This window comes from Ambystoma mexicanum, chromosome 9 (assembly GCF_040938575.1).
Source record: "Ambystoma mexicanum isolate Mex_15411 chromosome 9, UKY_AmexF1_1, whole genome shotgun sequence".
Classification (NCBI taxonomy): Eukaryota; Metazoa; Chordata; class Amphibia; order Caudata; family Ambystomatidae; genus Ambystoma; species Ambystoma mexicanum.
In genome coordinates, this window is record NC_090931.1 from 1,282,213,363 (window position 1) to 1,282,240,552 (window position 27,190).

The 27,190-nt window shown below is 47.2% G+C and overlaps 1 protein-coding gene across 2 annotated transcripts in view; it reads left to right on the plus strand.

The window, feature by feature from the left end:
- HACD2 (3-hydroxyacyl-CoA dehydratase 2) overlaps window positions 1-27,190 on the plus strand; it is a 223,937-nt gene that overhangs the window by 63,777 nt on the left and 132,970 nt on the right. Inside the window, exons 3-4 of one of the 2 annotated variants that reach the window (XM_069616614.1) lie at window positions 4,151-4,268; window positions 13,554-13,572. In XM_069616614.1, coding sequence (XP_069472715.1) covers window positions 4,151-4,268; window positions 13,554-13,572 — 137 coding nt within the window. Of the gene's footprint in view, window positions 1-4,150; window positions 4,269-13,553; window positions 13,573-27,190 lie in introns of those variants that run through there. The other variant, XM_069616615.1, reaches the window with a different exon arrangement.

A 27,190-nucleotide genomic window follows, 5' to 3' on the forward strand; every position in this document is an offset into this window, starting at 1 on the left:
CTCTCGCATTACTTCTCCCGAAGCGGCATACACCTTCTAGGAGCCCGGTAACCATTTTGTCTTCCCTTGGCTTACCGGGAGTTGTCTGTGTCCTTTGCGCTTCTCTGTTGCTGTTTTGCTGGCTTGGCATGTGTCCTGTTAGCCGTTGAGCTTTCTCCGTGTCCTGCTTCAATGAACAAGGGTCCTGTTATCTTGCACTCTCGGGCAGCATGCTTTCAGCTGCCCAGGCTCTCTCCTCGTTATCTGGATTCACCTCCACACCACTTCTCATGGCGCATCTTCCTTCAGTGTTCTGACTGGTGCTAGCGCCGGTCGCGGTATCTCCTGGCCTCTGCAGCACTCTCGCCCTTCTCTTGGTGTCTTGTCAGCTGCGGCGCATTTAAACTTCCCGGCAGGATTAAGCAACCCCCAGAGACTAGACTGCTGCGTCGTTTTACCGAACTTGGTCATCTTCATTGCTCCATCCCTCTTTCTCATCTCAGTTGATCTCATGCCATTCCTCAGCTAACGTTTAGCAACCTCAGATGCAGTTTCATTGGGAATGTTCATTAATGCTCCTTGCCTCTTCCATGTTCCCAGTTTTAACATATTATTCTGTTTTACATTGGTGAATGAGTGGATCCGACAGATGGGTGAGGGAGGGCGTTGCAATACACCATCGGCGTATGTGCTATGGAGGGGACATCCCTAAAAGGGAATGGTATGTGACTTCCTTCAAAGATGTCATCATCCCTTCGAAGGTCACCTCCTTCCGATGGTAGTCCCTCTTATAGCTGCCCTGAGGTCCAGGATCCCGTAGCGGCTGCTGTCCCCTGGTCACATGAGAGCTTTCCCCTGGGGAATTGGTGATGACATCAGATTCATCACAGAACTGACTACATAATGTTTTAAAGGAATATATCATATGTTTTACCCTCAAAAAATCCATTCAGTATATTTTATAGTGTTAAATTCACTCTTCTGAGATATATTTGCCTTTTTAATGTTATGTTATAGTGCATTTGTATAGTGCTTTATGTATCATTGGTATGATCGCAAAGCGCTGTTGGAATGCCCTCGGGAGCCGCGATCCATATCAGTTGAGAGTAGTGCAGCATACAGTGTTTGGGTTCACTTGTACACTTTAATTGTGTTTTAGGTTACTAATGTATCCTGACATTTTTCTGCATGGCCATCCTGTAAATGATCAAATTTATGATTGCAGGTGTATGTTCTGTGTCACTGTTTGGGTTTTGATTTTCCAACACCCCAAAAACTATGATAAATAGTTTGCTTTTGTAAACCAGTTGGCACTTTGATCAGAAATTCTCTTTCGAACATTAGTTAGATTATCTTCCAGTAATCAAGTAGGATGGTGGATGATCACATGAAAGAAAACATGCAGGCCTCGAAATGGACCCTGCACAATTTAACATTTGCACTTTTGTGCAAGATGGACTGTATTGATTTTACAAAGCACTGTTTAGTAGCAGTTACTTGGTTTAATAGTATCCAGGCCCTCAAATGAGCCGCTCCTGATGGTTTTTGTTAAGATTGTTGTGGATACAACAAAACATGACACAAGTACTACACATTTGAAAAGAAAATCATTTTACAGAATACTGTTAATGAAATCGAACCTAACAGGATCAAGTATGTGTGCAGTGAGAAGATCATGAATTGATACAATAGACTTCACATTCTGAACCGCAATTTCAACTAAATATGTAGATGGGGCATCATACCAATAAAACTGGTGAAGATCATAAAAGTATGGTAAAACTTTTGTCAAGATTGGATTAGGGCAAACCTCGGCAGGAGTAGTGGTTTAGATACAATAAAAGGGATTTTTTTCAGAAGGGACAGGATCCGTGAAAAGTGGTTGCTTTTATTGTGCCCATGTGCAACATCCTTAAATAAACCTACAGCGCCACACCATCTGGTTCATGTCACTGGAGGTCTTCCAGAGGACGGTTGACGTCCAGGGTTTTCTGCATCAGCTGGGTGTCTGCTCCTTCTTGCTCTTATGCACTGGTGTTTGTCTCGAGAGTCTCCTCGTATGCCTGCCATAGGAGAAAACTCTGCTAACACTCAGTTTGTGAATTCACTGCTTTTATACCTCTTTTTAGGACTCAGTTGAGAGTGCCTATAAGGTGGATGTAGCCTGCCTCTTCCCCTAGTGTGGTTGTCCTTCCTTAGTGTGGGCCGCTCCCTAACTGCAGAGCATTCTGCTCAGGCCCCTCCCTGTGATGGGTCATGCTGATACTACAGTGTTTGGGGAGTTTACTATAACGTGTTAGTTATATCCGCATGTCTTTGGCCTTGATTTTCACACAACACTGGGTGAAATATTGAACAATTGGCCACCATATTACCATTATACAGCCTACTCTAGCTCTATAGTGCACACACAGGAATAAAATGGGTACCCTTCTCCCCTTCACAAAAGTATTGCTCTTTTACTGGGATAGACACCAGATTGTGGCACGCTCCCTCTTCCAGTTTTCAGAAACCAGAACTTCTCCTCAAGCCTCTAAGGCAGAGATTTTACGGCATGGCAAAAGGGGGGGGGGGGGGCACAATTGTACTATGGGGGATGCCGCCCACTGTCGAAGATTGTAAAAACACCTTCCAAATACCACAGGCCGCGCACTTTAGATGCTGTCAGCTTGGACTCTGGGTCACAAATCCCATTGTCTGTAAGGCTGGGACACGCCCTCCCACCGCGCAAGAACTGACGATGAAGGAAGGGTGCTCTATACAACTCATCCAGCAGCCAGGCTCTCCTATATGATGCAGTGGGAAAGTGACTTGCCGTGGACTATAGATGAGGAGTCGTCCTGGGGGAGAAAAAGGACCAGAGAGGCAACCTCCTCCTGCTACGTGACAAATGGAGGACATGCTTACAAAGTCCTTTTCAGATGGTACAAGTACAGAGCCCATTGCAACGGATTAACTCTTCTCTCTTCAAACCTCCACCCGCTCAGCCCTCTATCCCCTGCCACCCCATGCTCGAGAAGCTGTGGACCGAGCGGTGACTTGTGGGAAAGGCCAATCATTTTGGAAGGAGCGATTGGCCCTAATAAGAGATTACAGGCTTCACTACCAATGGACACAATAGTAGTCTTATTGGGGTAGAGTCGAAACCTTATTGAAAGGGTCCAAAGCATCATTGATTAGCCTTCTAATATTGTCTGCTTCAATTACTCAATAAATATTGGAAATCGTCAGGCGGTCCGCAGATCAACATTTGGTGGTACAAAATCTGGGAAATGGCCTCGGCAGAATAGATCTGCATCACCTCCCTAGTTATTCCAAAGTCTGGCTTCCCATTCACGATTTGTCATCCGCTCTGTCAAACCTCAACTACTTAAATATTTCTCGCTGATTTAATGTCCATCTAGCACAGACTGCTGCTTTAATGTCTCCTAAAAACGCGCCACGTTTGTGGTTGGATGGCGAGGATGGTCTTTGCCATTGCCTCGTGTGTGCTTGTTAGTGTTGACGCTTGACACTTAAGCCAGTCAAGTGGCACAGCGAGTAGAGCGCTCGCTTTGACATCTGTGCAGAGCCTGCTGATGCTGGTTCGGATCCCGGCGGCGCCAAACTCAGCCAGGGCCAAACTCAGCCTTTCATCCTTCCGAGGTCGATAAATGAGCACCACACACGTGGCAAAGACCATCCTCGCCATCCAACCACAAACGTGGCGCGTTTTTAGGAGACATTAAAGCAGCAGTCTGTGCTAGATGGACATTAAATCAGCGAGAAATATTTAAGTAGTTGAGGTTTGACAGAGCGTAGGGATTAGTTCTGACAAATCGTGAATGGGAAGCCAGACTTTGGAATAACTAGGGAGGTGATGCAGATCTATTCTGCCGAGGCCATCTCCCAGATTTTGTACCACCAAATGTTGATCTGCGGACCGCCTGACGATTTCCAATATTTATTGAGTAATTGAAGCAGACAATATTAGAAGGCGCTATATAAATGCCAAATTATTATTATTATTATTGACACTAAACTATTCTCGGGTGTGCCGCATTGCAAATGCCTTAACTGTAGTGATATGAGCTTCCCTGAGTGTTACTCATTGTTTAGTTGTTTTACATGTGTTCTAACAAAAAATAAAAATGTTTAAGACTTTCGCATTACACTTTTCTTTTTTTACTAGATGGCTCGTAATTGCTGTTGGTTTGGTCCGAGCCTATCTGACCAAGGGCAGCCACCACAGACTTTATTACGCAATCGAGAAACCCTTGAAATATTTCCAAACCGGAGCTCTACTTGAGGTGAGTTGACTGGTTTGTTTTTTAAACACCCTGCCATGTTTTTGTTTGTAATGGTTAACTAGAAATTGCAGCACAACTAATGCATTTCCTAATGCAATTCTCCATAGATTTCCAGTTGGACATATGGTTTACAATATGAAATGCTTCCGTTCTACAGTTCATGGAAAACAAATTGTCATGTGGTTACGTGAACAATAAATATGCATGTAACCTGGAGAGGAAGGGGAGCTTAGGGGCAAAGCGTTTGTCTTGGAAGCAAGACAACAGGGTAACACAGGTTCAAATCCTGATCCCGCGCTTAGAAACCACTCGTTGGTATTAAGCGTGTTATAAAAGAACAATTCTCATATGTATGCGACTTGCCGTAAGAATTATTATTCTTGTAGCTGCAGCAGTTTTTTTTAGATGAATGCGTACATGTTTGATGTGGACAAATCGCCCCAAGTCTTTATTTTGACATTGTGTTCTTTTCAATGTTATTGGCTCTTTCTCCAAGTGCATATAGTCATGTAATTCGTAAACATGGTATAGGTTGTGACGTTGCCGTCTACTGAACTCTTCAATGCGTATCTGTTCTCTAAACCAAGCTTTCCTGCTACTGCTTTTTTGTGTACCAAATGTGCATAGTGTGAAGGCATCAAGAAGTAGACAGACAACAGAAATAACTTTGGGCTACAAACCTTTTTATTGAAGAACAAGATTGGGTTGGTAAAAGGCCTAACTTGCCCTATGCTAAGGTGAGATTCCTTTACTTACCTGAAACTAAGGATAGTCTGCCTCAGGAAGTCCAAAGCAAATGTTGGTCTGTGTCCAAATCTATACTTGCCCTCACGTCTAATAGCATCAAACAGCTTCTTCCAGCTCTGCAAATAGTCGTAGGGTTTCTCCGTTCCCTAAGATTCACACTGTTCTGGTTGCCAAAAGAGGGCTATTGTGTCACATCAAGCAGGTGGTGTTCCCGAGTCTCTCTTGTTGAATCAAGTATTCACAAAACAAAGTTCCCTGGTTTCTCAAAGTTCACTAAACCAAAGTTCCTTTTATATCCGCTCAATGTAGGTTCAACAAGCGGTTTCTTTCTACTTGTCAGAATGGCTTTTCATTGGGCATGTGTCCCACACACTCCTGCTAGGAAACTGGTTTCAGGGGTCTTGCCAATGTTTACATAGTTTAACGTGTGCGATTCCACAAAAATGACTTCCATTCATCACGGTATACACATGTGCTGCTTTCATTCATTTCAATATTCAAAGTATTTTGCTTTCATATAATTTGGTGATTTCAGGCACTTTACTGTAGCTATTTTATTTTTTAACATTTGTATAGCGCACAAGCAGCCCAAGGGCATTGTGGCGCTATTACAGGCAGACTTGCTTAGTTACATGAGACGAGCAGTAGGGAGGAAGACAATTGAGACATAAGGGAGACAGGGAAGAGACAGCCTGACTGGTTCATGGTTGCAGCAAACCTACTAACAGTGAGGTAAAACAGTGTTCATGACAATATTTATACCGAAAAGGAGAGGGGATGTAGTTCAGAGTTGCACAGCAAGGTTGAGGGAGTCTTTGGGGGAGAACTGTGGCTGGTGAATAGTGGGGGGAGGATGGTTTAGTTAAATAGCATAGTTTTAACTTTTTCCAGAAGGACAGATGTGACGTCTCTGCCCTAAGGGTATTTGGTAGGGCATTCCATAGTTGGGAGCAATGCGAGGGAAGCTTGCGCCGCCCACTTTGACTCTTTTTATAGTGAGGGATGTACAACTGAATGGTGTGACTTGCTCTTTTGGGTCTAGCAGAAGTGGGTCTACTAATTTTCTCAGACAACTAGGAAGGGGTTGTGAGCGCCAAGCACTTACGAGTTATGGCGAGTGTCTTAAAGGTGATCCTTTCTTTGACGGGGAGCCAGTGGTCCGTACGCCCGGCATGTGAGATATGCTCTCTTTGGGTTCAGTGCGGTTTGGAGAGCATTGTTTTCAATTACCTGAAGTCTAGTCAGAGTTTTTCTTTTTACAGAAGTGCAGGCTAGAAGGACATTACAATAGTCTAATTTTGCCCATATGGTATCCCTGGCTATTGAGAGGCAGTTCTGCTTGGACAGGTAGGGTTTGACTGCATTTATTAATTTGGTTGTGAATGAGGCAGAGGAGGCAATTGCGCTCACCTGGCGTGACATGGAGAGCGTGGAGTCCAGGTATACCCCCTAGGGTCTTCACTGAAGGTGAGACAGGGATGACTCTATTGTCAATGGTGAAGTTGCTATATTTGCTGAGAGATGCTTTAGGGCCGACTATGAGAATCTGTTTTGTCTCCATTGATACAGAGCCCAGTAGCTGCCATCCATGCTTGAATGGTGGTGTAGATGGTGTGGAGAGATTTAGCATCTTGGGCATAAGAACCCGTGAGAGGTATGAGGACCTGAGTGTCGTCGGCATAATTTATATATACGCTATGCCGATGGTGTCCAGATTGTCGAATAGCGGTTTAGTGAATAGGTTGTACAAGGTAGGTGCCGTGCAGGAGCCCTGGGGGACTGCGCAGTGGATGGTGGTTGGTGCAGCACACACCTGGTTGGAGAAGAACTTCGTGGCTCTCTTCCAGGAAAGAGGTAATCCAAGCTGTGGCTTCTGCAGAGAATGGAACTGTGTTGGTGAGGTGTTTACTAAGAGTCTTATGGTCTACAAGATGGAACGCAACTGAGAGATCTAGGAGAAGCGCTGGTTTGCCTTCGGCCATGAACTCTATTTGGTTTTGAAGCCCGAGCAACGCGGATTCCGTGCCATGACCGTGTCGAAGCCTAATTGCCTCTTTCCAAAGATACAGTTGGACTCGTGCTGGATTTGATTGTGCGCAGCCTTGTCGAGGATTATTAGGAGAAACTGAACTTTGGTAATAGGACGGTAGTTGCTCGGGGAGGTGTAGGGTCTAAGGAAGTGATATTTTCTAAAAATTATTTTTATTCTTTTTTTAAGAAGAGGGTGTACCCATGCTTCTTTAAGATAGGCGGGACCAGGCCGTATGCGAATGATGCGTTAATGAAGGCTGTCGGAAAGGGTGCAAGGGAGTCGGCACATTCTTTAATGATGTTAGTTGGACAGCTGTCACCTTTGCAAATGGACGGTGTTAAGTGTTTGAGGAGGTCTAGTACTGTAACGCTCACCTTGTATCCACAGGGACGCCTCTGGACTGGTCTGGGACACCTCTGGGCTCTCCGCAACTCCCCCCGGACTTCGTTCTTCCTGGGATCAGTTCTAGGAAAAAGGAGGAATGTTTTAGCGACTTCTCCTTGTCTCCCGTGGCCCACCTCCCAGTCTTACCTTGCGGTTTTCCCTTGGGACTTCACTCACCTTGATTTTCGTAATGCTGCACACTCCGTCCTGCCGAGCTAGGCAGGGGCGCCTCGTTGTTGGCTTGGTCCGCCAAGTTACTCCACTGGCGTTCGCCTGGAGTCCAGACCGGCTGTGGTGACTCCTTTTCAGGTAAGTCTTTAATGCTTTTTGAATAATGTCTGTTGATGAATGTTCGAGTAACCCTCTTCTTTTGTCTTGCAGAGGCTGATGAGAATGCAGAGGCCGACTACTGAGTTCAAGAAGGTAAGGATGCGCTAGTTGCGGTGCTGGAAGCGTTCTTGCAAGTGAGCTGACCTGTGCTTTGTTTGTTCTCAGGTCACAGAGAATTCCTGGAAGCAACGATGGAGTGGAGGACAGAACGCCAAAGGTAATGTTCGGAATGGCGGAGGCCTTCCAGGAGTGATGGTAAGTAGCTTCTAATTCTTGCCTCTTTAGTCCTGAATACTTGGCAGAGGATCGATGGAAAGGTCTTTGAAGGCTCCTGCTGGATGGAAGAGCTGGAGCAGAGCAGGTAAGAATAGCGGTGTTCTTCCAAGTTGTTCGCCAAAGCAGGCCAGGATACAGAGCAGGACCCGGTGAACGTCACGCTGCTAAAGAAGAATTACACAAAGCGCGTGCCTCGGGTCGGGCATGGTTTAAATACCCGGCAGGTATCCCAGATGCCTTAGGGGCGGACCCCGCCCTAAAGCTAGCCTGCTCGTTGCAGTTCCCTGATAATCCTCGCGGGGGCAGCCATGTTCACCCACTGTCCATTGGAAACCATACATGCCAAGTGCACCTGGTGCCAACGGCGTCATGACTGCATCCAGGGCACCTGCAACGGGCTAGTGTGCATCTTTCTGACCTTGGAACAGTACTGAGGTGGGGGCCATGGTGCCCAAGATCCATAGCCTTGGTTCGAGGCCGTGACAAGTACCTCCGCTTCCGTAACCTCTCTGAAGGAGAAGAGGCTATACTTGGCGAGCGAGGTGCGTTGGACTTGGGCAAGGCTTTGTGGTGAGCACAAATTTTGTTCTGCAGCAGGTCTATTTTGTTAAGCATAGCTGTTTGAATACTAGAGCACCATGCTTCATCTTTAACAATGTCCTCGGTGCTTGTGGAGGGAGTGATTAAGTCTTTGAAGGTAGCAAACATTTCCTTGGAGTGGGACTTTGCATTTGTTATTCTACTGTTGAAGGAGTTGGCCTTTGCTTGGCTTTTTTATAGCTCTAAGCTTGAATTCGATACGTTATCACTGACATTACCTTGCCAAATAGTCAATGCATTACATTTGAGGGTACGTAGTGAAAAGTTCTGGTGTGTACCAGGAGTTGGTGTGCATGGATTTTATATTTGCTTTTTTAGGTTCAAGTGGGGCGATGGCGTTGATCGCTAGTTTGAGGGTGTCATTTTACAGATTTGCTAGCAAGGCCGGATCGTTGGAGAATGAGGATGGGTGCTTGAAGGCAGGAGCTTCAAGATACGGTAGGAGGTTGTCCAGGTTTCTGAACACTTTAGCCAGCAGTGGCGAGTACTTTGGTACGGGCTATAGGGACGGTGAATTGAATTAGGTGGTGCTCCGTCCATGGGCATGAAGTATTGGAGATGATAGTAACGGAACAGTTCTGGTTGGCTATCCAGTCAAGGGTGCGACTGCGACATTTGCAGTGAGTGGGGATGGTGATTTTTTGCACGAAATCCAAATTGATTTCTTTTGCAAGTGCTTTGTCTTTAGGGTCATTGCGACCCAAGTTAAGGTCGCCAAGTAGAATGGCTTTGGTGGATGTCTTGGCAAATCTGTACAATGACACCGTTATCCGCTAGGGTATGGAGGAGGGTACCCTGGAAGTCTGAGGCCGGGCCTGGTGGCCGGTAGACAGTATGCATAGTAATAGTGCACTAAGAGAGATGGATAGTTTTGCAGATAGGATTTCGGCGTCGCCTTCCCAGTGTAGGTTGACTAATGTGCAGGGTAGGTCTTCTTTGATTATAATGGCTACACCGCCTCCTTTCAAGAGCAGTCTGTCTTGTTGGTGGATGGTGAAGCAAGGTGGGAGGGCTAATGAAATGGCAGGACCGGATGCTTCATGAAGCCAGGACTCTGTGATGGCTAAGATGTCAAGGTCAAGATTGCTGGTGAGATCGCAAAGCTCAGTGGCATGGGCAGGGAGAGAACGTGTGTTAAGAGGGCACATTTGGGAGGAGGGATGGGAGTGTTATTAGTTGAGGAGGTGACGATGGGTGCTGTTGGAGAGAGGAGGGGGGCTCCCAGTAGGCACGGCTTTGTCAAAAAATTCAGAAGGGGGAGCCCTTGGTTTGGCGTGCATGTTGGTGATGAGTGGAGTGGACTCGTTAAGGGGAGTAGTTTAACTGAGACTGGGAAGCATAGTAAACCTAATGCAATTGGCGCCTGGGGGCGTGATGTGAGTGTGCCCAGCATGAGGTTCTTTTAAGTCGTTGGCCTTGGGCAACTCTGGTATTGTATATCGATTTGGTGCACGACCGAACTAATGCTTGCTTCACCTTTCTCGGCATTAGCTAATGCTTGTTTCACTTCTTGACTTATTTCCTTAACTTTAATTCAAATCGGTATTCAAAAAATTAACTGGAAGGTAAGATTTTCATAGTAATGATAAATCTTCCTGACCTGTGTCAACCCCAGAACTTTTTTGCTTTTACTGGTGGATTATTTTTCCTTATACCTCCAGGAAGCTTTTTCCATACTCTGTTGTTTATTCTTTTTATGGGTGTCATTTTTAAGACACTCCATGGTGTCTTTTAAAAGTTATCCTTTTTTTGCTGGGTTGCCCTAGAGGCTCCCCTTTTAACTTTCTCTGACTAACCTTGTGAGAATTACTGTTCCCAAGTAGTAAAGAGGCATTTTCATTCCCTTTTACATTTTATATAAGTGAGCCAGGCCATCCACCCCATACCTTATGTGGAGTGCTGGGGCATACAATGTATCCCCTTTCTTATTTAACTGATAACATTTTGTTATAATTGCAAGTTTCATTGAATGGCTGGTGGCAGTTTAACTACTTTCATGACTTTAAGTCACTATTACTCGCAGGCTGTGAATTCCGCCTTGGAAATTCACAGAAAAATGATGGGCGCCTTCTTTTTTTGCCATTTCTTGTGTGCTTGTTTGAGGTCTTCCCCAGCCATCTAGGTGGGAACGACCTCTGCAAAAGCTGTCTTTGGCGGGAATCAATTGACCAGGCTCTCTCGGAGTGACACCCACGTGGTGCAGGTTCCCTCTGCAGCTGGTCTCTCCTCGACACTTGTACAGTTCTTTCACAGTTCAAACTTGCCACTTTGCGTTCCTCGTTCAACTCAGCCCGGCTCTTATCGGTTTTCCACTTGACTTTGCCGGCTGTGATAAACCGCTCGGTTTTCTGCTTTATTGGAGTCAAGGCCGGTAACACAGTAGCAGGCGTTTCTCTCACTCCCGCTTATCGTCGTTAATGCGCTCCGTGTACCGTTGACATCTGCTGGAAGACACTTGTGCTATTGTCTGCGTTCTTAGGTTCTCCTCCACGAAGGTTCTGCGGGTCTGCGAAGGAAAGGGCAAGTTCACTTCTCTCCTCACCACCCTCTCGCTTCCAGCCGCCTTTCTCCTTCTCTTGAACTGACACCCTTGGTTAGCCATCTCGTTGTGCTATCTCCCGCGCTCGTAGTGTGCTCTCTTGCTCCACCTTTTATCCCTGTGGGGAAATTAAAGGGCTGTCGGGTGTGTGTGGTTATTGCCAGCAATTACCTGACTCTGCCTGACCCTTGAGTTGGGACATGCCAGGTAAACAGAAAACGGACTAATGATGACACTATCAGGGTAACAAAGTTATTAATATTGGAAAAATGGTAAACTGAAAGCGGGGCTCATGACATGAACAAAGGGGATTGTGGAAATTGTAGTTTTTTTGTCCGATCAGGTTGGGAATGTGGAAAATGATAGAGGGACGGGAAGAAGGATGGGGAGTATTCGACTGTAGACTGGTGAAACAGTGATTTTGGGAGTTATGCTTTTTGGGTATAACCGGGTTTGGGAACTTAGAGGATTGATTACGTACGGAGGGGATGTTGGATCAGGGCAGGAGAGTTCTAACGGGAGGCAGATGCAATACAATCCATGAAAGCCTCGGATATTTCGCCCTTCTCTCCTTCTCTGGCAAGATACTGCGTCTACCTTTTGGGCATTCTCCTGAGCATAACCCCGGGCTCCCCTACACAGGTGATCTTTTCCCGCTCATCTGCCTTTCGGGTCGGGATAAGAGAAGGTCCTCCCTTTTCTTGGCCACCTAAATAAGGGACTCTTGAGGTTTGCTAGGTGAGATGCCCTCATGTATTGGAAGTGAAATACCATTGGAACAAGTCTTGTAGCTGGTGTAGAGATGGGAATTACCTTTATTTACTTGTGACACACCATCTGTGCTATCTATATCTAGCCCATCAAGGGTTGCAGATTTCTGCTGCAAAGGGTTTCTGGCAGCGCTTTCCATTTTCAAGAGGTCTCCTGAACAAGGTTCTTAATTAAAACTCCATATTGTCATCCAGTTCCTGAAGGGACTGACTAACATCTTCCCACCAGTTATTTTTATTGATCCAGTTTGGGACCTTAATTTAGTGCTAAACCTCTTGATGGAAACTCCTTTTGAGCCTCTTCATTCGTGCCCACTTATGATGCTGACATTGAAGACTGCCTTTTTGACAGTGATCACCTTGGCTCGCAGGGTGAGCGTGCTTCAAGCCTTGTCTTCCAAGCCACCTTTTAGTAACTTCTATAAGGAAAAAGTTGTTCTGAGGGTTCGACCTTCATTTCTACCTAAGGCAGTGTCTGAATTTCATCTGGCACAAAAGATTGTTTCATACCGAAGATGCTGCAGTATGCACACCCTAATGTTACATTTAAGTATAGTAGTGATTAACTAATTAAATGGGAGTCCAGATGCAGGGGAGAACCTCAACCCTGGCACATGGGCTGAATATGAATGTATAGGAAAATAAGTGATGGGTAACTCCTGTCCCCTGCACACTACTTTGGGCAAATTAAAGCCAGACTATTTAGTACATTCTTAAATATAATGTTAACCTCTAACCTCTGATGTAATTCTATGTCTCACCTCCTAGAAGTGAATGTGGACATATGACATTCATTCTTCAGAAATCTATGGCGTTAAATGTCCTATGCTACAAATGTTCAATGACGTGAACAGATGAATAGCCATACAAGTGACCCTGCTCAAAGTATAATTCAGGCAAACCACGTATTCCAATGGTCCCCCTTTGAGGTACAGACGATTGTGTGCTCCGAGAATGTACAAGAGTCCAACCCAGACGAGTATCGCTGTGATGCTGGAAGCCTAAACATGTGAACGACCAATTAGGGGATTTAATGTATTGCATCATATGTGGTACAATTAGACAAAGACATTAAATGGAAACTTAGTTAGGCCCACTTATGGTCAGTTGCTTCATATGGGAGAGAAGTACAGAGAGACCAAAACTGAAATCCCCAAGGTCAGAAGCTGTACTCTAAAAGCTTCTAGCATTCCTAAAAATTAAGATAAAGGAATACTTAATATGACGGAACACAAGTCAAACATTCGGACTGCAAACACCAAATCCCCAGTTTAGACTTTTTATGGAAAACCGTTATACAGTCGCACAAATTAGTGTGTTGTGCTTGAAATTGTACACCCTCCACCAAGGGGTGGTTTACATTAAAAAAAAAAAACGGGCACAACGCAGACTCTTCTGGATCCACCATAGCAAAGCTATTGCCCCGTTAGGGATGAAATAATGGCGAGTAGCACCACTGTTGCTTTTGTTTAAAATATTTTAATAGAACCTTAAGTACATTGTTTGTTTTAAATACGTGGATCAGACTTTTTATCTTTCGCTAAGTTTATATTTGCAGGTACATACCTGGCATAATGAAACTGATTAATGTTTTCTTTTGTTTTTAGATTCTACACTGTGCTTTTGGTAAGTCATGGGCCTCTATTTTATGTACTGTATTGAAACAAAATGGGGCATACACAACCTGTCCTAACATAGACCCGTTAGTGAGGCATTTAAGTGATGCCTATTGTGAATCAGACAGCCTTTTGGTCATGGCAAGAAGAGAAAGCTGGGAGAGAGTGGTTTGGGCGGCTGCACAACCAAGACATGCTTGCATATAGTGACAGGTAAGTGAAGGTAAATGGAGTCTTTATCAATTACCTTACTTACTGCAGCAGTTTCTAGAGTTTAAATCCTCTGTTAGTAGCAGTGCTGTGTTGCATTTTTTTCACACATCACTAATGCACTTCTGGTCAGTCTCCATTTTCCTATACTTGTGGGATATCCAGACCTTACAAGCTCAGAACTGGAGAATGCTTTGCACAACTTTCAAAGAATTGAATTGTGCAGCTTGAGTGTTGGGATGTGACCACATCCATAACCCTGGGTTCACATTCCAATTAGCCTTTTGAGAATTGTTTGCATCCCATTTACATGTTGAATTTCATTGATTTATGTGAATTCTGCCATTCCATGAAATTTCATCAATTGGGAGTTCCTGACAAGGACTGCAGGAGAATGGCTGGGTAAAAAGGTTTGCACCATCAGTGCTTTGGCATATATGGCCTCCATCATACAGCTCCAATGGCCAGGTATGGTTGCTCAATGTCGAACAAAGTTTCAGGATTGTCACAACTTTGTGCCACCAGAAGGAATACAAGAAGCCTTCAGTAAAGCAGGTGACTGCAGCAATGTTCTTTCCATGAGGCCATTTTCCTACTTGAGACTAACCGTATACACCTAACATAACACTTGGCGATTTGTCATTCTCTGCAAATGAACCCTTTCAGCACTAAAACAAATTTTAACGGTCCTGTTGAGAAACCCCCATCCAAGAAAGAATTTTTACGAAGCAAACCACATTACGAGTCTGCTTGACCCTTGCATTTGAGTCATCGCAGAAATTGTTCAAATGCTGATATGTATCTCTTTAAATTGTGGCAGAGGAGATCTACAGTAGCTACCTTACTTTCCCCTGACAGCACCATTATCTTCTCCCGTGGGGAGAAAGGTAACATTATTCCTTCCCACTTGGAATTGCATTGCAGAAAATGGGTGCTGGATATTGTGGCCGATTGCTCCATCTTAGTTCCAGGTGACGCCACCCTGATTTGTGCCGCAGAGTGAGTCTAAGCACCAGTCATCTAACACTTTTAAGTGATGAATGGCACACTGTGTTAGAGAAGGGAGGTGGTAGAAAATGTTCTTGGGTAGTTTTTCATTTAATCAAAGCTTCTCCCAGGTGTCTTAATGTCATTCTAGACTTGAAGTACGTCAACATGTTCACAAAGAAACGGCAAGATAATGATTTGATTCATGTTTTTATATCAGAACGCTAAACGGATCAAACTAAACTGCGGTTAGTCATAGCAGTGGACATCGAAATGGATTACAACTCCTGATGCAAAAACTCTTATTAATAAACAGTAGTTTTAGCAGAATAGAACTGGTTTTTGACTGATTTCCGGAAAACAATGACCCAGGACATGTCTAGTCTCCACTGGTAGTTCTTGTACAGAGAGACATTGGTCCTGTCTAGTTTTACAGTTAAGAAGGTGGGGAGGTGCAGCAAATCGCCAACATCCCAGGGCTGGGGAATTTGGGAAATTACCTTTAAATGCTAGACATTGTAGAGCCATCCCCCTATAGACACACGAAACCTAGACCGCACAGTTCAGACTGAACCAGTTATTCAACTGGAAGCCAATGTATTTGCCATTGAAATGAGGGGACATATTTGCACTGCCCGAAAACCAATCCTACTGCAGTGCTGCCAATCTGTACAGTAATTTGCATAATCCAATCTATAATGAACCTGTCATCCTACAACTCCTAGAAAGGTTGCGTAGAAAAAAAAAGAGGTGACGGTCTTGGATGGCAGATTTACAAAAAAAAAACTAATCTGTGAATTTAGATCAGCATTAAGGTTAATCATATTTTTATCCGATTTCCCAAATTGTGCAAAAAGCTGGGTTGGTAGGGGGGGGGCTTGTTGTGTTTCACAGGAGGTGGTGGTGTGCAGTAAGAGTAGTTCCATCTTGAGTTCATATTTAATCCACTCATTCTCATCCACTGATTTAATCCACCACAGTGGAAATTGACATTGAAAAGAACAAGAGTCTGGAGCGACTCTTGAGGCATCAAGGAATCCATTAAAGCTACTGGGGACTACAAAGAGCCAAGCTGAACTTGTCAGTGTATGCTCAAATATGAGTAATACTAACCTAGGGAGTTACACTCGACCTGAGCAGTATCCGCTAAAAGTTTTTAAAGAATTTGACTGGTCATGGTATTGAAAGCTGCCGGTGGGTAAAGCATAGTTAACAGGGGCAATCATCTGGAGTGAGGATGTTGTCCTGGACTGACAACGACCATCTTTCAATACAAAAATGCTGTCTCATTTTCATTGAAATCAGCAGATTGTTTTGCCAGTCTTCGATGCTAGATAGCACAATTACTCAGCAGCAGCAGAAGAGGAGACTCTGTACAATCTCAAGATCTTTGACGTTCTACCTGAAAAGAATTAGGTCTTTCAGGAAGTTCGGACATCTGTTCATCACTTATGGAGGACTATCTCCTAAGAGCAATGCAAGTAATGCTACCATCTCCAAATGGATCATATCTTGTATTTTAAAAGCTTACAAACTTGCTGGTCTTTAGGTTCCTGGAAGACTAAAAGCTCATTCTACCATAGCTAAGGCAGCATCGGGGGCTTTTCAGAAACGTATCCCCATTGCAGACAACTTCAGATCTGCTGCTTGGGCTACTACTTGCTTCTTTGTGAAGCATTATTCTTTCTATGCCTGCTTCAGGAGGCAGGCTCTTTTTGGCAAGCAAGTGACCTCTGACCTTCCTCACACTCCCTCCTACGTTTTACACTCTGCCTACTCTACCATCATCCTCTGTCTCCATCTCCCACTTTAGTCACACTAATACTGACAAAGTGTTATCTCTACTGATGAAGGCTAACCCGTCTTGTGCCTCATCAGGCCCTCTTGCTCCTCAGCTGGTCAAGCCTATTGCCCCTTTCATGGCCTCTCACCTTGCTGAACTCTTCAACCTGCCCTTTGAGTGCTTGCTTTCCCCCTGTTTTCAAAACAGCCATGGTCATCACTCTCCTAAAAAAGCAAGGGCCTGACCAAAACCTACTGGCTAACTTACGCCCTGTGTCTCTCCTTCCGCACTACTCTCGAAGGGTTGTGTTCCAACAGTCTTACCAATTTCTTAGACATTCACAACACTTGAGACCCCCTACAAGCAGGTTTACGCTTCTGTCTCTCCACAGAAGCTGCTCTCATGAATGTATCCAACTTAAACGCTTCTGCTAAGCACTCAAACCTACCCTCTATCCTAATTTTCCTTGACTTGTTCGCTGTCTTTGTCACTGTTGATCACTCTGATCTCTTTAATACCATTTCTTCCTGGGATTCACAGTTGAGCCCTTGCCTGGCTTGAATCCTACCTTGCACCTTGCCAATTCTGTCTCCTGGAGCAACACCGCCTCTCAACTCACTCCTCTAGCTGTTGGTGTTCCACAAGGCCCCTGGGTCCACTACTCTTTTCACCTCTGCTCTTGGGGCACTAATCTCCTCCTTTGGGTTCTCATACACACTCTTGGCAGATGAGACACACATCTTTTCCTGAACTCTCTTCTGATCTCTAACAAAATATCCAACTGTCTCTCTGCCATTAAATATTGGATGGCCTGGCACTCTCTGATGTTATACTCTACCTGAACAGAGTTGCTCTTCTTCGATGCAAAAAGCTCTCATCTCTTCTTCTGCCTATCCAATTCCCACCTGGCACACTCCCTTAATCTTCTTTGGCTAGAAACCAACACGTCATCTATGACCCTTCTCTACTTTCATGTCCAAAACTGGAATAGCAGCTCGCCAAAACCTCCAAAATATTCGGGCAATCGGGCACCTCTACATTTCAAAACCGCCAAGCATCACTTAACCACTCGTGTCTTTTCTAAACTGGACTACTGTACCAGCATACCCTTTGTTCTCCCCACTATGCTGTCTGTCCTCTCGAAAAGAGAATTAACTACGCTACAGAACTCTCTGAAACTCCCTCACTTCACACCCACTTCCTCATACCATCACCAGGCTGGATGGCTGACGATGCAAAACAGGGCCAAATTAAAATTTCTTCTCCTGGTTCATAAATGTATCCCCAGTAAGGCACCACTATCTATCCACTATCCAACTCTACAAGCCTTATCATAATCTCTGCTCTACCTCGTCGACTACCCTTGCGGCTCCTTGCTCACCCTCTGCTTCCTCTCGCTTCATTTTTTTTTTAAATCAATTTTTATTAAGTTTTGTATATGTAGTACGACATTACATAGCATGTGTAAGCATAAGTTAACAAACAACCAATCGTAACACCCCACCTCCCCCCTGACCTCCCTACAGTTCAAGTTCTCGTTAGCTGCTTGTTGCTTGTTTGATGGACTTTCCTCAGACAGTAGTATCGTTACACAGTGCACTTGGCGCGCCGAGGTCATGGGTCCAACTGGAAGAAGTCCGCAATCAGGTCGGTGTGCAATGGTCCAGCGCCCCCGGGGGAAGACCCCGGGCCCAGGCGCGGGGCGTTAAGTTGGTCGGCCATATTTGTCAAAAAAGGGGAGCCAGATTTCCTCGATGTTGGACTTGGACTCGTCGAGTAGGTGTGTGAGAAACTCCATGTCATATATGGCCCGCACCTTGGTCACCCACGTTTTTTCCCCTGGCATTTCCAGGTGTTTCCATTCTTGTGCAAGGCAGCATCTGGCTGCCACCAACATGATTTGGAGCATATGGTCTTGAGTGCCCTCCTGACCCGCCCCAACGTCGATTCCAAAGAGGAGGAGCCAAGGGCAGGGAGACCGCTCAACCCCGTCCACCCCTTTGGTCCAGGCAAGTACCTTTTCCCAATAGTTTTGGACCACTGGGCATCCCCACCACATGTGGATATAGTCCCCCCCCCCCCCCCTCTGTCCTACATTTCCAACAGTGTGGGTCATATCCTGGTTTTATCCTAGCAATCCTCTGTGGGGGGTAGTGCCATCAGTGTAGTATCTTGAGGGCTTGATGGCAATATTGGAGGGAGGCCGTGGATCGGTTGGCCCGCCTGCACATCTCCGCCCATCTTTCATCATCAATCTCCTCTCCTAGGTCCCTACCCCACTGTGTGCGTGCCGGTGGAGGATCCCTGGGGACAGAGAACAGGAAGAGTTTGCACAGGCGAGATATTATCCCCTTGGAACCCCTCGCAGACAGGAGTAGCTTTTCGAACTCTGTGAGATCCCTCCTGAGGGTGTGCCCCAGGATGGCTCGGTGAGGACACCCTTAAGCTGGAGGTAGCGAAAGGGGGACAGGGTGCCAATTCCCAGAGCCTCCTCGAGATCACTTAAGGGCAGGAAAGAACCCTTCACCCACAGATGGCCGGTCCTACTAAGGCCTGCCTCAAACCACGACTGATACGCCGCTGGTTCTGCTATTTTGGCCTAGAAGGGAGGGGCCCAAATGCAGCTCAACGGGGGCGGCCACGTCATGAGCCACCGATAGTAACCTCCCTCTCCCCACAGGGACCACAGCACCTTCAGGATTGGATGATTTAGGAAGCTTCTGGGGATCTTTTTACTTGGGACCCAGAGCCATTCCTCTATTGTGACCGGGGCAAGGGGCCTGTTATCCATGGCAACCCATTGTTTTTTCGTATCTGGGGAGAAGTGATCGACCAAAACCCTCAGCTGAGAAGCTCTGTGATACGTTTCCAGGTCAGGATACAGCACTCCCCCATCTTCCTTAACCCTAGTCAACACTTCGTAGGAAATCCTATGCTTTTTGCCTGACCAGAGGAAATTGAGCAGGACTCGCTTCGTTTCTATAAAAGTCTTGGGGATTATCACCGGGAGCATTTGGAAGAAAAATAGAAACTTTGGGAGGAGAACCATTTTTATGAGGTTAAGGCGCGCCATCCAGGAGAGCCCCAATCCCGCCCACCTCTCCACATCTCTTCTGATTGCGGACCAGAGGGCGGGGCGGGGGAAGTTAGCTGTGTACAGTTCCTCAAGGTCACAGGTAATCTGCACTCCCAAGTAACGGAATCCCTCTTCATTCCGTTCAAAGGGGAGCCCTTTCACATAGGCCATCTCCGGATCTGACAGGTTCCCACCTATAAATGCCACTGACTTATCCAGATTAACTTTATAACCCGATAGCTCCCCATAGCGCGAGAGGCCCTGTAATAACCGGGGGACTGTTTGGGACGGCTTGGTGACGTAGAGTAGGGCGTCGTCCGCGAAGAGGCAGATTTTGCATTGCATGTCTCCCATCTGTACTCCCCTAATAGCCTCGTCATTGCGGACTGAGATTGCCCATGGTTCCATTACTAGTGCGTAAATTAGCGGGGACAGGGGACATCCCTGCCTTGTACCATGTTGGAGAGGGAACTCTCTCGATTCTGTCCCGTTTGCCACCACTCTAGCCAAGGGGGGAGAGTAAAGCGCGGCCATCCACCCCAGCCACCTAGGACCCATCCCCAGAGATGCGAAAACCTCTCCCATGAAAGCCCAGCTGACCCTGTCGAAGGCTTTTTCCGCATCGAGAGCCAGTAAAAGAGCCCCCTCGTCCCGGACCCCCACTGTGGCAAGTATATGGAGTGTCTTCTGTATGTTGTCAGAGCCCTGCCTGTTGAGGACGAATCCCGCTTGGTCAGGGTGTATCAGGCGTGGAAGGCAGTTCTCAAGTCTGGAGGCCAAGATTCTGGTAAAAATCTTGGCATCTAAGTTAAGGAGTGAGATGGGTCTATAGGACCCACATTCTGTCTGGTCTTTACCGGGCTTGGGTACGACGGTGATGAGGGCTTGCAGAAACGTCAGTGGAATTGAGTTTCGGCTCTTACTCTGATTGAACAGTTTGGCCAAGGGCTTCACCAAGATTGATTGGGTCTGTTTATAGAAATCAGCTGTGTAGCCGCTCCCCCTCCCCCGGTGCCTTTCCTGCCTTCAGTCTCTTAATGGCGCTCTCCACCTCTTCCTCTGAAATCTCCCCCTCAAGGGCCTCTAGGTCTTCGTCGGATAGCTTGGGGATGGGGTGCTCCGCCAAATAGGCTGAGATATCTTCCAGTGATTCCCCTGCTTGCCTGGAGTAAAGTTTGCTGTAATAGTCAGCAAAGCAGTCCGCTATTCCCTCCCGGCCCCTGTGAGTCCTACCTTCTCCATCGCTAAGCTGGGCAACCCCCCTTTCCACCCTGCAGCCCCGGGATCATTGTGCCAAAAGAGTTCCCACCCTGTCTCCCCGTTCATAGTATCTTTGCTTGGTGTACCGCATTTTCTTAATAACCTCCCCTATAAGAACCGTGTGTAGCTCTTGTCTTTTGCCCTGCGTCTCCTCCAGAAGTGCGTCTGTCTATCCCGGGAGCGCCCAGTCTGGCTCGCAAGACCCCCAAGTCTGCCCGGAGCTTGCCCTCAATCGGGCCCCTTTCCCGTTTACGCCTCAAGCCCTCTGCTATGAGGAGACCCCTAAAAGTGGCTTTTCCGGCTTCCCATACTGTGGACATGTCGGTCTCACCATTGTCATTTGTCTCAAAGTAAGCCGACATTTCTTGTTTCATAAAGTCCCGAAACGCGGGGTCCCTAAGAAGCGTGCCGTTGCACCACCAACGGGTGGATCTTGGGGCAACAGGCAGTGACCAGTCAGCCACAAGTAGTTTGTGATCCGACCACGTTATGGCCTCCACCCTCTGCCGTTGAACCACCCCGCCGCCCTCTTCGGAGATTAGCATGAGATCAATTCTAGTGTAGGTACAATGTGGGGGAGAGAAAAAGGTGTAACCTCCCTGACCCGGGTATGCCTTGCGCCAGACGTCCACCCAGTAATGGTCCCTCAGGAGGGCCTGCAGGGGCAGATTATCCTTGGAGATCCCCTTGGGCACATCTCCCTTGGCAGACCACCAGTCCAGACGGGGGGTCAGCTATCAGGTTGAAATCCCCGCCTAGTATCATGGCCCCTTCTGCCCATTCATCCTTGACACTAAAGATCCGAGTGAGGAACTGCACTTGACCCGAATTGGGCGCGTATAAGGTGGCCAGAGTGATGCGTTGTCCCTCGCAGAACCCCTTGACGCCCAAGAATCGGCTCCCAAAACCTCTTGGTTTCCACCCCCATGAGGTGGAACGCTCTTCCCAGGAGAATACCTACCGCCTTTTTCTTGGAGTTCGCATTTGAGGCCCAGTAGTTGGAACCAATATCCTTCCCCTTAATTCTGGATTCCCTTCCCCGTTTGTAATGCGTTTCCTGTAGGAAGAGGACTGTCAGATGTTGTTTTCGGAACATATTGCTTGTGAGGGACCTCTTATTTTGGGAGTTAAGACCCTTGACGTTCAGCGTGCCTATCCTTCCTTCAATCATTATCGCCTTTTAGGTTGTGCAACTTGAACCCCTCGTAACACCTGTGTTTCAGAGCCCGCAGCCAAGCAAGTATCTGTGATTTGAAATGGTCCCCCCCCCTTCCTCCCTACCTCTTTCGCTGGTCATTCCACCCCCAAGCCCAAGCCTCCCCCTTTGCCCCCTCCCGCCACCCCCCCTTACCTTGTAATGTAAGGCGTTCGTCAACGAACCACCAAGGACTCTAACCACAGCCCTGGGATTTTTTGTATTAGGGAATCTCAAATCTTACATTGATTTTAAGTCAACCCCCCCCCCCCCAATCCTCGGTGCAAATGACCGAGGTGGAATTCTGGAACCCTGAACCCCGGCCTCAGCCTGTAAACACCAAACGCAGACTTTCTACGTGGGTCACCACAACAAAACAACCAACATTTAACAAAGTTCTGCCCGCCCACCAAGGCAGCAGGCCGCGTGCCTCGATAACGCGGCACACAGGTGTGGCCCCTCCGGGCCCTAGGACCCCTTACTGCCAGGTCCTGGAACTGATGCTCATTGTAGGCTTTCCTCGATCTCCGGAAGGGCGATGCTGTTATGGCTTTGGGTGGTCCTCTGAGGTCGTTGACGGGTGCCTGGTTTTCCGAAATTTCCGAGCCCCCTTGACTTTAGATTTGCTACTAAGCTGTCCCAGTCTGTCGGGGCCCCTCGGGGGGGGGGGGTCTCGGGCTCCTCCTTCCTGGCCATTTGAGTGGCCCGCCTGGTCGCCAACCAGGTCGTCCGTGGCCCTTTGAATGTCTTCCTCAGGCACCAAGCAATGTTTCTCCCCAGCCACTCAAATTCCAAACAGAAGGGGTGGCCCCAGCGGTATCGGACCCCGTTTCCCTGAAGCCATCTTGTGAGATTTCCACATTTCCTTCTCATAGACGGGGTGAGAGCCGATAGGTCCTGAAAGATGGACACCCTGGAGTCACCGTATTGAATATTGCCAAGGTTCCTCGCTTTCTCCAGAATTTTGGCTTTGTCCTTGTAATAGTGCAGCCGGGCCAGGACCAAACGCGGGCCTCTGCCCCCTCCTCCTGCCCAATGGACCCTGTCAAACTTAATCGCACCTTCGGCGTCTGCTCCCAAGACAATCCTTACAATGTCATGTACTTTGCCCTCAAGGCCTTGTATGGTTTCTCCCTCGGCCTCCACTAAACCAAAAATACGCAGGTTATTTCTTCTCTCCCTGTTTTCCATATCGTCCACCTTGAGTCGAGTTCTTCTTCGCGTCTCTCCATGTCCCGGAATCTGATCTCCATTTGGGTCTCATGGAGGGTTGTGGAGAGCTGATTGTTTTCGACTCCCTCCATTCTGTCTTCCAAGGTGGTGACTTTAGTCGGGAGGTCTGCCAATTTGGCACCCATGTCCGTCCTTATCCCGCGGATCTCCTCCAGAATCGTTTGGATATTGTTCTGGATAGCGCCCAAGTCTGGGGGCAGGGTGGAGGGGCACCCGGTCGCCATGATGTTCTCGCTGGCCACAAATTGGTATTTCGACAGGTTTTCTTTCCAGCTCATGGGAGGTTTGTTTTGGCCACCTGCTAATGGCGGAGTGGCGGGGTAGCGCGTTTTCTTTGTACGTGTCTGGCTTGTCTGGATCTGTTAGTTACCCCTGTGGTGATCCCGGGATTTTGTGGCTCGGGGGCTCTGGATCACAGACCGTGGGGTGCGTATTGGGGGGGGCGCGCTCCCGCGTCAGCCCTCCGGCGATGTCGCTGCTCTGTGGGCCTCTATGATTCCGGGCGCACCCTCGTCTCTCTTCACCTGGCTCCGGGTTTCTGGGATCACGCCGGGTCGCGGCCCGTCACGATGAGGGAAATGGGGGGGGGGGTCGGGGGGGTGCACTCCCCCATCAGCCCCCCGGCGACTTTGCCGTTCCGTGGGCTGTTGGCCTTCTCTGATTCATGCCTCTTCTGCGTTGGGCCGCGTCGTTCGCACTCTGCCCGATCCGTGCCCAGTATCGAGGGCCGGGGCGGGAAGCCCTGATGCGCTGCGGGTGTACGGCCTCGGGGTCTTCCTCCGTGTAGCGCTGCCTGCTTCTCACCCTCGGCTTCCTTACTCCCGGAGTGGCTGCGTGTGCGCGGGAGCTGCGGCCTCCTTCACTGCGCCGCGCCGAGCCGTGGGGGAGGGGGCCGCAGGAACTTCCAGCCCGTAGAACTCGGCCCAGGGGTGTCGGATCGTCACCGGAGTTGGATGCAGCGGGGGGCCACAGGTTCCTGCAGTGTATGGTGGGGGTCTCGCAGCTCGTGGGACCCCCGTTCCGTGCTAGCACCGTCACTCACCCAGGGCTGGGTACGGAGCTCGAAGCTCAGGCGACCATCCTGCCTGCGCCCCCTGGTGGCCTCCCCTCTCGCTTCATTTAAAACCAAACTAAAAGCCTACCACCTCGCCTCAGTGTTGCCCTATTAACTTATCATGCTATATGGCATTTTATATTCTCATCTGCCTGCTAGCTAATATTTTCCCTCGCCTCTAACCTGCCACTTCCTCTGCCTCCACTCTAGCACTGCACCCATCCTGGTCACATCCCGAGCACAGCTGGCCATACCGCCTACCTGTGCTTAAAAATGTCAAATGTTCATTGGTCTTAATCTATGTATTTTGTGAAGGCATCATGAGTCGGACACAGACCACAACAGGCTCATGTTATTTTTTTTAAATATTTTTTTTAAATTATTTTTACTGGCATTTCTTAAGGTTACAAAACAATCCCCACCCCTTCTATCAGCCCCCTGCCCCCCCTTCCCCACGACCAGCAGTGCCTTTAATAATAAAACAAGACTTCAGTAAAGCGTTCATCATAGGTTTCATGCAGTCTTGGGGCCTTAGGCAATGTCCAAAATCCCAATAGTTTGTGGGCATAGATAAATTCTATAGTCATCCCTCAAATAGTCCAGAAATGTGCCCCAGTCTGACCAAAACTTGCGATCTTCCCCTTATAAATTGTAGGTCGCCCATTCCATGGCTAATATTTGCCAAAATGTGTATAGCCACTCATGGTAGGTTGGTGCCACCTCCTTCTGTGCGATCACAAGTTGGGCCGTCAACGTCAAAACTACGAATGCCTTTTTATGACCTTTCTCGTAAACTCATATTTATTTTTTTACCAAAGGCCCAGTAAGCATTCGCCTGCCCCTATTGGTATATTCACCCCCACCCCCCTTAAACTTCCCACATGATCCTGTTAACCTGGCCCGATGGAGTCCCTATGCAAATCATATGAAGTCTCTCTGGGGTATAGTGCCATTGTGTGAGAATTTTAAAACAGTTCCCTTAGTTGGATAGACCGTGTTAGTTTCAAGATAACCCAGCGTGACTCCCATTACTCCTCTGGTATTGGACGTTCCAAAGTACCTTCCCATTTGGCCATGTACAGTCACCTCTCCCGAGGGCCCTCTTCACTAAACAAAGTGTAAAACATTGAGATCAAGTGGGTGTCCCCTGTATGTGATGTAATATATTTCTCAAATGCGGTTAGCTGTCTACCCGCTTCAGGTTTATTTGGGGGTTACAGGAGCCAGAGCTGGTAACGAAGTTGGTCCTTTTCCAAGAGTGTAAAGAATTGTTTGCATTGTTCAAAAGTTTTAATTTCTTGTCCTAATGTGAGATCTTTGAGTCTTGTACAGCGCCCCTCCTTCCATTTTACAAAAGCTTCAGTCTCCATCCTCTGGTGTAAACGGAGGATTTCCAAATATTGGTGTAAAAGGCCCCAGAATCATTGTGATGTGTTTGTTTCACCATTTCATCCCATACATCGCTCACCAGTGCCGTTATTCATGATGCCTTCATACTCAAATGGCGATTGGCTCTAGGTAACCAGAGAACCTCGGCTAATGGAGCACCCACCACTGCCCTGTTCATAGCGAACCAGTGTTTGCCATCATCTCCTGCCAAACATGTTTTCAATATTCTCAACTGTGCCGCCCAGTAATAGGTTCTAAAATCCAGAAGGCCATCCCTCTATTCTTCGGTGCCATCAACATCTGCAAGGCCACCAGAGGTCTTTCATTCTGCCGAACAAAGGTGAATAATTCAGTGATTTGAAAACTCATGGGAATTGCTACTGGTAAAGCCTGAAAGTAGTAAAGGAACCATGATAAGGTCACCATTTTTATCAAGGCCATGCGCTCCATCCATGATCTGTGTAAGGGGTTCCACTTATGAAAGTCCCTTCTGAAGGTATCCAACAGCTGAGGATAGTTTGCTTCATACAGCGTTGTCATAGATTTTGTTATAAAAACCCCTAGGTACTTGATTTTTTTCTTCTGCTCATGAGAATTGGGTGAATCCACAGATTTCTGCTGTTATTTTTTTGCTAGTGTGAGGTGAAGTATTTCCTTTCAGAGATTCGCCTGGGTCTGATATGACCAGCATGTCATTGGCAAATGCCATTATTTTGTCAGTTTTTCCAAATTGGATCCCCTTCACACCCAGCGCTTCTCTTATATGTTGCAAGAAAGGTTCTAGATAATGCATGAAGCAGTGGGGGGACAAGGGACATCCCTGTCTGTTACCCCTCTCTTAGCGTAACTGGTGTGACAATTGTCCTTTAATGTATAGCCGTAAGGTTGGGGTTTGATAGTTTGCCTGTATCCTCTGCAGAAAACTCTCGCTGAACCCCATTTTATGCATTTTGATAAAGGGCCACTCCACCAGATCAAATTCTTTTTCAGCATCTAATGCGAGGAGTAGCACAGGGATACCCCGCCGCTCCACTGTCTCTTTTGTGGCAAACCCTTCTTAAATTATCAAAGGTAAGAACCCCTGCTTGATCGGGCCCTATTAACGTATGAAGTCTGACCTCCATTATTGTGGCTACTATCTTGGTGTACATTTTTGCGTCAGTTAGTTAGCGCTGTTGGTATACAAGACACACACCATGCCGGGTCTTTGCACGGTTTCAGAAATACCACCAGTTTAGCTTCATCAATTGACGCTGTGACATGGCCGCTTTTTTCAAAGGAGTTATATAAGCACGTCAAATGGGGGGGCAGAATTTGCCCAATTTCTGTAATGGCTGTAAAACCATCTGGTCCCGGGGCCTTTTTCGATGGGAGTCTCTATTGCTGCGATCACTTCTTGTGTAATATACTCTTCAAGCTCCTCCCTATCTGTTCCTGATAG